The sequence below is a fragment of the Suncus etruscus genome, chromosome 4 (assembly GCF_024139225.1).
Source record: "Suncus etruscus isolate mSunEtr1 chromosome 4, mSunEtr1.pri.cur, whole genome shotgun sequence".
Classification (NCBI taxonomy): domain Eukaryota; kingdom Metazoa; phylum Chordata; class Mammalia; order Eulipotyphla; family Soricidae; genus Suncus; species Suncus etruscus.
Window position 1 is genome coordinate 100,279,792 of NC_064851.1, and position 13,389 is coordinate 100,293,180.

The 13,389-nt window shown below is 31.8% G+C and overlaps 1 protein-coding gene across 1 annotated transcript in view; it reads left to right on the forward strand.

The window, feature by feature from the left end:
• Nucleotides 1-13,389, forward strand: part of LAMA2 (laminin subunit alpha 2) — a 660,685-nt gene that overhangs the window by 367,045 nt on the left and 280,251 nt on the right. Inside the window, exon 18 of the mRNA XM_049771159.1 lies at nucleotides 5,358-5,444. Within this exon, the coding sequence (XP_049627116.1) occupies nucleotides 5,358-5,444 (87 nt within the window). The remainder of the gene's footprint in view (nucleotides 1-5,357; nucleotides 5,445-13,389) is intronic.

A 13,389-nucleotide genomic window follows, 5' to 3' on the forward strand; every position in this document is an offset into this window, starting at 1 on the left:
CTCTCCTTTTCTGGTCTAACATGCTTATACTAAAATAATGGGTACTAATTGAATTCCTGAAAGAAAAATAAAGCCAGCATCCATTAGGACATTATACTTCAGTGACAAAATGTTTATTGAGCTCACTTTGTCTAACAATTATATTTCTTAAAGTGAGAAATTTTAATTTCGTAAAATTAATAAATAAATAATTATGATTTTTAAATAGAGTTGCCTCAACAATAATATCAGTTATGCTATGTAATTCTTCAATACTAAGATCCTTTACTTACATTAGATGGTTTTTAAATCAACAAACAATAATAGAATCTGTAGAGTTGAGAATTAAATAATTGACAATTTTCATTCAATTTAAATGTGTCATTTTTATGAATAGAAAGAGATGATGCTAGTACATTTATCTTTTAAATCTGAAAGTTTGCATTTAGTTGTGCTTATTTTAAAATTCAAATAGCATTGAACACTTATAAAGTTCAAATTATTTGATGAGTAAATTTATTTTTCCTTATACATTGTAGGGTCTTAAAATCATTAAATAATGGTATAAATTAAAGACAGGGAAAAATCTTAAATCTTAAAAATTATTACTGTCATCTGAATTAGAAATTAAGTGGAATATTCATATATAATTCAGAATATGGGGTTTGACCTTTAACAGTTAACTCAGAAAAAAATATCAGCTAAAGGTTGCTGCAACCTTCATCTCAAAGTATAAGACTTAGTGATAGTTTTGCCTCGGTGATTTATCTATTTAATCCTGGCTATAAATCTTACAGATCACAAGCATTTGGACTCCAAATTTCTTAGATAATATTGCTAAATAAATCAAATGTGTAGGGAGATAGAGATAGATTGGTATAATTATTATGATGTATGAATACAGACAAGCATATAATATTAAACTATACATATATATCAACTTTATCAGCTATTTACGGTGACCACCATTTGCTTGGCCTTCTCATCTTTCTGATATATAAACTAACTATAGATTATAATCAGCTATTGAATTTTTCTCTAGAGAAAATATATTTCAAATGCTTCATATTTAATAATTTGCTACCACACAATTTAGAGATTAATTATGTCATAAAATACACTTCATTTTCTGCCTTGAACCTTTCACATGTATATGATTGATACATACAACTTAAATCACTATAGATTTATCATTTTGTAATAAGATTTAATATCATATTGGCATAAGTCTAGATAAAGGGTAGGTCTTCAATAAATTCCATTAACAAGCATAATTGAAAGTACTACTGTTTGTTTATATCAGGGATGGAAAATCTTAGACTTTGAAAACAACAAAACATTTCTACAGCTGATTTTTGGTCTCATTAATGTTGTTCCTTTCAATTATTTTTCTTAAAAGTTATACTTACAAAATGAAGTACATGCTAGGTGAATTTAAGGAAAAAAACAAAATAATAGTTCTTTAGAAATAATAGTGTGTGGGATGAAGTTAGTACAGCAGATAGTACATTTGCCTTTCATATGGTCATTACTGTTATGATCCCTACCATCCCATATAGTTCCCCAATCACTGTTAAGAGTACTTCTGAGTACAGAGTCTGGACTAACCCTTGAGTATTTCTGGTATTTACACAGCCTAAACACACACATATGCACACACAAGACATCATATGTTTTAGAACACTTACATGTATAAAATTTTATGTTCAAAAGAAAAATTTTAGAAAGCAAATTAATAGTCCTTTAGAAATGTTAGTTTGCATTATATTTTTAGGTGAATTTCTTTCATAAAGTTTTATATTCATGTGACTTATTCTGATTTATTTATCTAGTTTTATATATAAGATGGAATACTAAACTCCAGAGATGTAATACCTTGATGTTGAACACACAATTTGCTTGTGGCAAAAGCAATATTACAGTCTATATATTCTGAACCATCTCTCTTTGCTTCTTCTAAAGTAATGAGAAAACAATTGAATTAAAGAAAAGAAATATTAAATAATAATAATAGTAAAACAATGTAATAGGCAAATTGATTGTTCACAGTAAAAATGTGGTCTTGAATTTGGCATCACTTATACTAACTCAGATGTAAAATAGAAGAGAAAGATAAAGCATATAACTAGGTTGGGTTTTCATTGTTGTTGTTGTTGTTGTTTTAGGCTACACTCAGTGGCCCTCAGGGGTTACTCCTGCTTCTGTGCTCAGAAATTGTTTCTGGCAGGCTCAGGAGACCATATGGAATGTGGGGATCGAACCCATGTTCATCCTGGGTTCGCAACGTTCAAGGCAAACACCCTACCAATGTGCTACCACTCCGGCCCCCAGTACTAGTTATTTAAAAAATAACAAAATACCATAACATTTAGGAAAATCATTGTGTAAAATAAACATACCTCAAATTTTGTAAATATTAAGAAGTTGACAAATTAATTGGTAAAATTGTAAATTATTATTTAATTGCTACTATAATTTAGTGTGACACTGTGTTAAGTATTTGCTCCATAATTTGCCTATACCAATGGTTTTAGTAGGTAATATCTTGTTTTGTGGAATGAAAAACTAGAGTTTAGAGACATATAAAATAGAAATATATATAATTTAAAGGGGAAACTCTATGATCAGCATTTAAGAACAACCTTTCCATCCTCAGGTCTATACTCTTTATTCTAACTATAGATTCTTTTCCATCCATTATATGCAGAAGATGCCTGCTATTCTTGGATCTCTTGTGTCTTCTGTGTCATGGAATAAAAAATAGAACACTCTCTTGGCTGGCCAACTAATACATGCCAGTGAAATTAAGTGACAGAATTTTGGAATCATTTGAAGCTAATAATGATCTTAAAGCCTCCACCTTCTGTCAAAAAACAATTTGCTTCATAAATTGACTAGAATTAATGCTAATTTATTGTATTTGTCAATCTAAATTTATAGACATTTTAAAATTGGTTTATTTTTATTCAATTTTATTCTTGTTCTTGAATATTTGTATTCATGACTTTAATTACAACAATGAGGGAATAAATCCTCTGTATTTTAAAACGTTGAAACAGAAACATAGAAGCATTTCGTGAGATGATTTCTTTTGATGTAGCATGTCAAGTATTAAAATCACTAAAATTTTACTTTTACCCTTTCTTGAGGGATGCAAGCAAATTCAGTCATACTCCTGGCATTGTGGTCAGGGTTCACTCATAGTAGTGTTCAGAGGGCCATGTGTGATATTTAGTCTCAAAGCCAGTAGGCTGTATTTGAGGCAAGCACTTTATCCACAGCACTAGGTGTCTATCCCATGTTATTAAAAATTTAAAAGCCCTTAATTCTGGACCTATAGGGATAATATAAGGTAAGGTACACAAATCTTGAATAAAGACATACCCAGGTTTTATTTCAAGCACTGAATACAGTCCTCTGTGTACCACAATGAGTAATCCCTGAATACAAATGCTAAATCCTGAGCATAGTCAGGTGTCGTCCAACATTCAACCCCCACCCATTTTTTTAAGGAATTTAATTCTTATAGGTAGATTGAAGCTATTATAGAGAAGAACATCTAATTAAAAGTCAACTTTGATATACCTTATAATAAATTAACTTAAGATTTAAAAAAATAATTGATATTATTTTCTTTCAGCCACTGTAGACCCAGATGGGCAGAAAAACTGGAGCTTCCAGTTAAAGTCAGTTTCTCCATAGATTTTGTTGGGAATGATAAAATTAAGACAAGGACATATTTATCCTAAAAATTTATTGAAAATCTTCCCTTTCTTTTGTATCTGAAAATTATATCAATCATAGAGTGAGGATGGTTAAAATTTTGTTATTTCATTTTTATATTTCTTTGTCTCCAGTATCATCAATCACTCCTGCAAACAAAACATCAACAGTGAGTTCTTTTTGATTAATAAATAGTGAACCACAAACTGATCCCTCAAGGCAGCTCTGCTCTCAAAATGATTGTTGTATTTTTCTTAGTTCTGCTGATTGTGGCAGGCAATAAAATACCTAAAAATGATATATCTAATCTGCATAACATTTGTAAGTTTAAGTTACCCCAGAACAGATTTTCTCCTTTACTTTTACAAAGTAAAAGACTTTCCCTTGAGCTCAAGTGCTTCAAAACGTTAGCACTACTTGGTTATAATAGTTTGCTACTACTGAAAATAAGAATTATTATAAAATCTTTGCAAGATTATAATGAATTCATCCAGAAGAATTTTTTTTCCAGAAATAATAGCCACATTCTGATTTGCACGAATTTCTAAAAGTGTTCCCAGGTTGTGCAACTGTCAGGCGCTGAACAAGATCAGGACTTGCAGTATCTAATTTGTTGTTCTCTCTCTAATTTATTAGCCATCAAGAAAACCTCTGCTGAATTGTCCTGTCACATATAATAGAAAATAAATCTATTTAGCGAAAACATAACTGGAAGAAGATTAATTGGGGGCATATTTGTTTTTAAAATAATAAAGTGGTGGAACTCACAATTTGTAATGGTTGATGACTCTTCAGAGAAACACTGCATCAACATTAGGGTCAGAAGTCATTCATGGGAAGAGTCTCACTAGACAAAGAAGTATGGTGGATTTGAATGTATCAGAAGCTGACTATTGTGATAACTTTCTTCTGTTTCCTCACTAGATGTTTAAATCAGTTCATATTTAAATTGAAAATATGTGCAAAATAACATCAACTTGGAAACATATCAGAAGGCAGAGTGATTTAGCTTTACTATAAATTTAAATTCAGTAGAAGTGCTTGATCTCTTCTGAAATATTTGTAAGGAATCCCATGTATATAAAGAGAATACTCATAAACATATATACATACATATATATATATGTTTATTTATGTATAGGCAGAAGGCTATGAGCTTATTTACAAATATAACACACAACTGGGAGTAGGATAACCCCTGCCACTACTCACCATTCCAATCACCAATAACTCTGATGCGTGTACTCAATTTTCCAAGCTCTCTAATAGATTTATGACCTGGTTCAAGATCAGAATAATTTGGCTAAATAGAAAGAATACAAGAATCTGTTTTGCCCAGCTTTGGAAATCATTATAAAGCAACTGTAGGGATAACAGTTACATTTGTTATTGATGATCATGAGCACAGAACAGTCAAAAGTCAGTTAAAAAACGTGTCACAGACATACTGCTCTCCACTGGCCTATATTCATGTCTGCAGAAATAGCAATGTCATTTCACCCTCAATTGGCCAGATCCCAATTTATTTGGAAGAAAGAAATGTCCAGCCTGTAAGGTTATAGAAGTACTAAAGAAAGAAAAATGAAAATAAACTGCTAATGATTTGTGTTACTTCTTCCTTTTCTCTGTTTTTTTCCCCAACAACATCATCCCAGCTTTAGCCCGACGTGTCATTTAGACCGCAATCTTGGATTGGTCTGTGATAAATGCCCTGCTGGTTATACAGGACCACGCTGCGAGAGGTAAGCTCATACTGTACTGTCTTTCAAAATGATTTCTGTCTTGGGAATTATAAAACCACAGGCACTATCATCCTTTGCACTAACACAGGAAAGCCACCTTTACATAGTGAAGTGAAATAAAATTTCTCACCACACTTGTCAAACAAATGCATTATATTTTATAGTTTATTTATTCTCTTTAAATTGTTCTATAAATCTCCATTCATATTGAGAATATTTGATTGATGTTTTAATCTTAAAAGATTAAGCATTAACCCACAGTCTTTCTAGAAAGTATTGTTCATGGAAATTCATGCACTTTAAGATGGATTTTACTGTCTACATTGTCATTATTTATATTTCATAATTAGCTTTCTGTCCTAAAATGTGGCTTGAATATGTAGTTCATAGTTCGGTGAGTGGTCCATAATTTACCTCAAGTATATATTGAACACAGAAACACAGTATAATTTATAACCATGATTTATATCTTCTTCTAATAATTCCTAAGCCTGTATTTAGTTCCTGTTGAGTTTACTTCACATTTCAGTAATTTCAGTGGAGCCATAAATATATCTTTGTATAGTTTGTGTGATCATTTTTCCTCTTTAAATCATCTTGATGAAAAAGTTTCTCTGTATTTCAGTTCTAGTATATACTGGGGTTTTTTTTTATTGACAAACACTGTAATCTTTCTCTGATTTCAACTGGAAAAAAAGTCATCTTCCCCTTGCTCCCCCCATGCGTGGGAAGGGACATCAGAGGAAGTAAATTGCTTTGCCATCATCACAAGACTCACTCTGCAGAGGGCTATTTCGACCTCTCCTTTCCTGGTCTCTTGGCAGTCATAACCCCTGTCTCCACCAAGGTGAATAAAGTTAATGAAGCAGGAGGCAATCACCCAGAGAAAATTTAGGCAGCAGCTAGCTAGTAGTCTGTGAACAAAGTGCCAATGACAGATACTAGCAGCAACAAGTACTATTTGTGACTATGACAGCATCTGTAAATTAGTCACGGAAGAACAGAACTGAAGTAAGAAGGATTTAACTGCCGAGTAGAAATTGGAGGTCTTTAACTGTTAAACAAAAAAATAAAAAACAATACTAGGGCACATGCATATAACTTAATAGAAAGAAAACATATCATTGTCAGGACAGATTTGCATCAACTGTCTAACCTGCACTCATAATGGGTAACTTTTTTTTATTTTTAGTAACTAGACAATGACAGCTGTTCTGTCACACAAGTCCATTGCATTCACTTATCTAGGTGAACATAGTCTCTGATGTATTTATATTGTTTTTGCTTCCTGCTCTGTATTGTTCTGTAAATATGCTAGACAAGAGTTGCTGAACCATTGACAATTTAAGATCCTACATTTTATTTTACGAAAATGTGTTTAGCAACTGCCACATGTTTGGCCTAGTATTAGGCTACAAACAGATACAGTCTCTGATCCTTGCCCTCAAGCCATTCACATCTTTAATATGGTTCAGAATGGTTAGGTGTATTCTGGAGAGAATTCTAATGTGGATCATAAAAATCTCCAAGGAAATAAATACCTGACAGGAAGCTTGATGAACTATTAAAAATCTTTATTAATATGAAAAGAAAATGAAAATCTGAATATGAAATTTAGCAAGTGGTACGTCCTATATTCAATTCAATAAAATACCTTAAGTTACCCATCATAAAAAAGGAATATTTCATTTATTTTCCAAAAAGTATTTCAATTAGCATTTTCAGAAATATTTAACTTGGCATATCTCTGTATTTACAAGTCAAAAAATCAACTAACTGGATTCAAAATAAAAAAAATTTGGGGGGGGGTGCAGGCACACTGAGGTGCTCATAGCTTACTTCTGGTTCTGTGCTCAGAAAATAAGTGGGCTTCTGGAAAGCTCAGCGAGCCATAGGGGGTTACCTCTATCCAACTAGTGTTAGCAATGTGGCAAGGCAAATGCCTTACCTAATGTACTATCACTCCTACACCTAGAAAAAAAATTGGAGATGTTTAGTTAATGCACAAAGTAGCAAGATTAAGAGGTAAGTCAGAAAGATTCTTGCTAAACTGAACATCTTGTAATCAAAAAATTCTGAAAAAACTACTTGTATGATCAATTTATGTACATCATCTTACATCCAATCAGTATCTGAAACTAAGGCAGTATTTCCCAAACCAAAATAATTCCTGAAGTAGATTTCTGTGATCACTTCAGTTTTGGAAGTTATATTAACATGTTAAAAGTTCTGGCATGTCCTAAAGTGAAAAAACATGTTCAATTTGTTTTGCTCAGCATTTGATAATCTTATCTGACCCCAAGTCCTTCAGATTTCATTATATAACAAGAATGCATCTCAGACAACCACAGAGGTGAAAAAGAATTAATAGTTAAATATTTTATCACAATTTATTTTCTATTTTATGTACAAATACTCAATAGATAAGTACTTTCAAAGCTTAGAAAAGTAATCTCAATCAACTTGTTGCTTCTTTTTTTTTTTTTTTTTGGTTTTTTGGGCCACACCCGGCGTTGCTCAGAGGTTACTCCTGGTTGTCTGCTCAGAAATAGCTCCTGGCAGGCACAGGGGACCATATGGGACACCGGGATTCGAACCAACCACCTTTGGTCCTGGATCGGCTGTTTGCAAGGCAAACGCCGCTGTGCTATCTCTCCGGGCCCAACTTGTTGCTTCTTTTACTCATCACTATTTCTCATACTTGAATCAAAGTTTCATTGGGATTACTTAGAACCAAGATTCTAAGTATGTATTGAGTAAGTGATGTTATGTGTTACTGAGTTTCTGGATATATTTAAGTTTATATGAGTTATTTTGTATGTTTTTAACGCATGTTAGCAATAAGGATTCATCTGATAGTGCCAACATTTTTTGAACAATTCATTCTTTGTCTCATCATGATGACCTTTGTCTTTAAATCTAGTAAATTTCTCCACAAGGTTTACATTATAATGAAAGTGCAGAAAATATATGCTCCTTTCATTGTACATTGGGACAGTTCATTGTGTCTGATCTCATGACTTCTTTGTCTTCCCAACTATAGTAATTCTATATTGTAAATGACTCATAGGAAGAGTTGACACATTCATAAAAATTATGACATTTAAAAATCCCAAATATAAAATATTTCCAAGTGTTTCATTTGCTGCCTGTTAATTCCTTCACTTGGTTATGTAACTCAAGGCATTCTTTCTGCTTAAGTCAATGGACTGCGTAAAACTTATGAACAAGAAAATGTTAGAAGATGTAGAGATACTATAGAAAAATTGATGTTTGCTCTGAACAAGTATTTCCTGAGCACAGAGCCAGGAGTACTCTGAGTACGTAAAGTGACCCCAAATAAGGCTATAGATACATATTATTAATATGTTTTCTATTACATAAAGAGTACTAGTTAGAATCTGAGAATTGTTTGGGATCCAGGAAAACATTTATAGTTTTAAGCTTTATGAAAGTGAATAAGATTATTTTATTTATATACATATTTAATATTCATATTTTCTAATATGAATATATTGTATATAATATATAAGAATTATCACTAATTTATTTTCATTAGTTTATTTTCTGAAAAATTGCATTTTTCACTTCTCTAAGTTTTCTTCAGACAAATAATATATAGTAAATATTTTTTGTGCTTGCTTTTTGATGAGGATGGGGACAATGGTGAAAGGAAAGCACACAAGTGGAGGATTGGTGTTAGAATCTTGAATGCCTGTATTATGAACTGTATTAAGAGTGACTTTGTATATCACTGATTTAATAATGTTCTTTAAGATAATTCTCAAAATATATTTGAACACTGCACTATTGCCTCTGGGTACTTATATTATTGGTATATGGGCTTTTCTTGCTTTACATATACTTACTGACCAGCTGAATTTTTAGGCATAGTTGTACTCTGTTTAAAAGGAAAAAAAAAAGACATTGGACTAAAATTATTATTACATGTACAGCATGATTTCAGGAGCATGTTAACTGAATAGGAAAGTGCATAACTTCCATTGTTTTCTATATGTTTTGAGGTATAAGCTTGATGAAGTTTCTATTAAATTGTGAGTAAAATGAACTATCCCATTACTAATAGGGGAAAAAAAGGGAAGGAAAAAGTGCCTTAGAGGTAGGTTGTGGGGTGGGTAGGAATTTGAGGACATTGGTGGAAGTAAGGAATTTGAGGACATTGGTGGAAGTAAGTAGACACTGATAAAGGAATATTCTCAAACTTTGTAACCCTATAACTTAATCATGAATAATTTTATAACTTATTACTTAATTTATATAAATTGTTGTAATTCAATTAATCAATTAAAAAATAACCTGGAAGAAGGGCTGTATGGGGGAACAGGATATGCTTTCTCTTGGACTACTGTTCTCTCTTCTTGCAAGAATTCTTTTAAAATAAAGTTTCTTAGCAATTTTCAGGAATTTTTCTCCTAGATTATTTTGTATTAAATTTGTATAATATGAGTATTATGAGACATACTCCTTAGACATATAGTTTACAGGAAATAAACACATTATTGTAAAAAGTAGTGATTAACTACCAAAATAATGCAAATGATATTTTGGAAACAAAAAGAGGGTGACAACCAATTTAGATTAGTATTAAATAAGACTTTATGGATGACAGAAGTAAATTATAAAACCAGACTAGGTTAAGTCGTCTAGGCAGAGGGAACATTGCCTGGATGGCCATGCAAGAATGTACTGTTCTTGCTTATCATTCGTCATTGGTTAAGGATTAAGTAAGGTTACCTAATTGTAATCTTGGTATCTTCCTGCAAATTAAGGTAAAATGTCCTTTGTATAAAATCATGTTTGAAAAAAATTTTGTCGTATACAATATACAATTATATCTCTACAGCTTGGAGATCCTTTTCTGTTAATGACAATGCTGAATTTGCTAATTGTAAAGTAACTCTTGCCTTTGTCCTCTTAATACATAGAGAAGAGTTGTAATATATATTGTTCATCTAGGGACAAGACTGGTATTAAAGGAACCATTTATTCCATTAAGTTTACCATGATTCTATGAAGCCCACAGGGAGAATTTGTAACAAGCTTTTGAAATGTCTTTCATCATGAAGTGAGCTAAATTGCTGAAACAATAACTTACTGTGAATGGAACTAACTCTCCAGTAGAACCGCATTTATCTCATTTTCTTCTTCCATGTTCTTTTTAATTTCTCTTGCTTCTCCAAGACATTCTCTTTTCACCCTGGAAAATACTGCCTCTTTTTCTTTTTTTCTAGTCTTGGCAATAAAAGCCTAGACCTTTGTAAGAGCAGGAGGAGCATATAACTCATATACCTTCTGACTCTATCTCCTTTTGTTCAGAGCACAAAACTCATAAGTCAAGAATTTGAGACTCAAGAATATTCTTATCCAGAACAAATAAATATGATCTCTATGAATAATTTGATATGAATATGAAAACAGTCATTTATATGAATACAAAATATTTTTTTTCAGTTCTGTTACCTTATATATATATTGCTTTATTTTTTGTTTTATGCTTATATCCTATGATGGTAACAATACTGCCTTCCCTGCCATTAACAAGCCTTTCTTAATATTTTGCTAATGTAGCTTATATAAAATAGGAAAAACCTACAATTGTAAAATTTAGTTAAATAAAATTAAAGATAATTAAATTATTAAATTAAGAAAACTAGTTTGCCTGGAGCCTAGAATTGGTCTTATGCCAGGAACTTCAGGAGTAGGGTCTCCTTGTATTTAGACCAAGGCTTTTCCTTTTCATGTCCCCCATATTTTGGTGGGCCTACACAAACAATATTTGCTACTCTAACACTGTTTTTACTGTGCTCTTTTGACTCTAATCTTTAAAAAAAAACCTTAAACTTTAGATGTTAACTTAAACTAATATGCATGTGCATGAAAATATAAAAAAATACTATGCCTTCAATGTTTAAGGAGTCACATAAATCTCATGGCTTTAGATTGCTTTGTGTACTGCTAAGAAATGTTATAGTGTACTACAATTGGGGGACTTGTGGACAAAGTAGTTGTACATGGGTTCTGCCTTATTTTTCTTTATGTACTTTGACTGTAAGTTCAATATTTAGGCATCAGCAAGGGAATTTCTTTTGAGAACTCTGTTTATGGGCGATTGTCCTTCCACTGTAACCTCACCTTCTTCTCTTTGCATCATTGTTCTCATAATTAAAAATAAAAAAAATTAAAAGACAAAAGAACCGAAAAAATAAAATGAAAATAAATCAATAAAAACTATTAAAATAGTTAAGAAAATGTAAGGGAGAAAATATGAACATGTATCTATAAATATATAGAGATAATTTATTCTAGAAAAGAATATTTAAAATAAGACAGGTTATTGAACATAAAAGCATATTAACTTCTAGCTAGGAAAATTCAGTTTTTTCAATATTCTTTGTTTAAAAATGTACTTATTTTTCTTGAAGCTAGAGTGATATTACATGGGTAGGACACTTGCCTTGCATTCAGCTAAATCAAGTTCCAACACTGGTAGCACAAATAAACTTCCAACTTCTACCTGGAGTGACTCTTTAAAAAAAAAATAAAAGCATTAAATTGAATTACCATGAGATAACAGTTATAAAATTGTTCATGATTGAGGTTTGCATTATCCAACATCAATCCTTTACCAGTGCACATTTCCAGTCACCAATATCCCTAGTTTCTCTTTTGTCCTCTCTTTTTTTTCCTTTTTAGATACTGTGTCTTGCAATGTTGTTACTAAAAGGGTACCATACAATTCACTTTATCTCCTTTTAGTATCCCATTCTTGTCCAGAATGATCATTTTCGACTATTCATTGTCATAATAGATCCTTCTGCTCTAACTGCACTCCCCTTCTATTTGTGGCAAACTTCCTACCATGGCTGGTCACTTGACCTGAACATGGCCAACCTGATTTCTGTTCCTAGTGCCCCATCTTGTCCCTCATGCACCACCAACAATGATCCCTGAGTGTTAGGAGTAAGCTCCAAGCTTACTCCACATACACAGTGTGTGGCCCAAGAACAAAAAAAACATAAAAGAAAAAAAATGAAGCAAACTTAATATAAAATTCATGATCACTGGTTAGTTCTATGAGTATTATGATACCTAAAATATTCAGAAAACTTAGAATTTATCCAATTAATGATTTGGCCTCTTGATTAGAATTTTCATAAAAAAACCTTAAAGAGACTTAAATCACATCTAATTCAAATAATATAAAGTGGTTATCTGCAAAGTGAACTGAATACCTGTCAATAGAGAATCATAAAATGTAAAATTGAAATTATGTTGCCCCGTATTGTTTTTCTAGTCATGCATGTTTGACTCTTGAGGCAAAAGCCTTTTCATTTTGACAAGGTGAAGAAGATAACAGAACAAAAATTACCTTAAATCTGTAGATACCTAACCTCAATTCTCCCTTGGTCAGTGTGTCATAGTAAGAAGCACCAAAATATGGCTGAAGGAGAGGAGAAAGTTTAGTAATAATAAATGCTGCCTATAGATACATGTCTGTGCATCTGTAACAAGTCATATTTAATCATAGCAAGTGGGTAGAGAAAAAATTGGTATTGAAATTTAAGAAATCTTCTTGGCTATGTCTTAGAAACAAGCAACAATATGTTACTTTTCACAATAATAGGAAAAATTGTATTTAGATATTTATAAAGTATTGAGTCTGATAATGAGTCATGTAAACAATTAAGCATCACCTATGATATGTTGCCCTATACTGCATGTATAGCTGTTTTCAGGAGAGAATTTTAATAAAGCTGCCTCTGATTGATATGTAAACACAGAGAAACTCATTATAAATGAAGATACACTTAGTCTTATCCAAATTGCAAGGATAGTCACTTTTCTATTTAATAAACGTTGAATTCTCACAACTAAATTTCTTTGAGTCTGTTTCCTCCAAAGAAGTTCTTGCTGCCACAATATA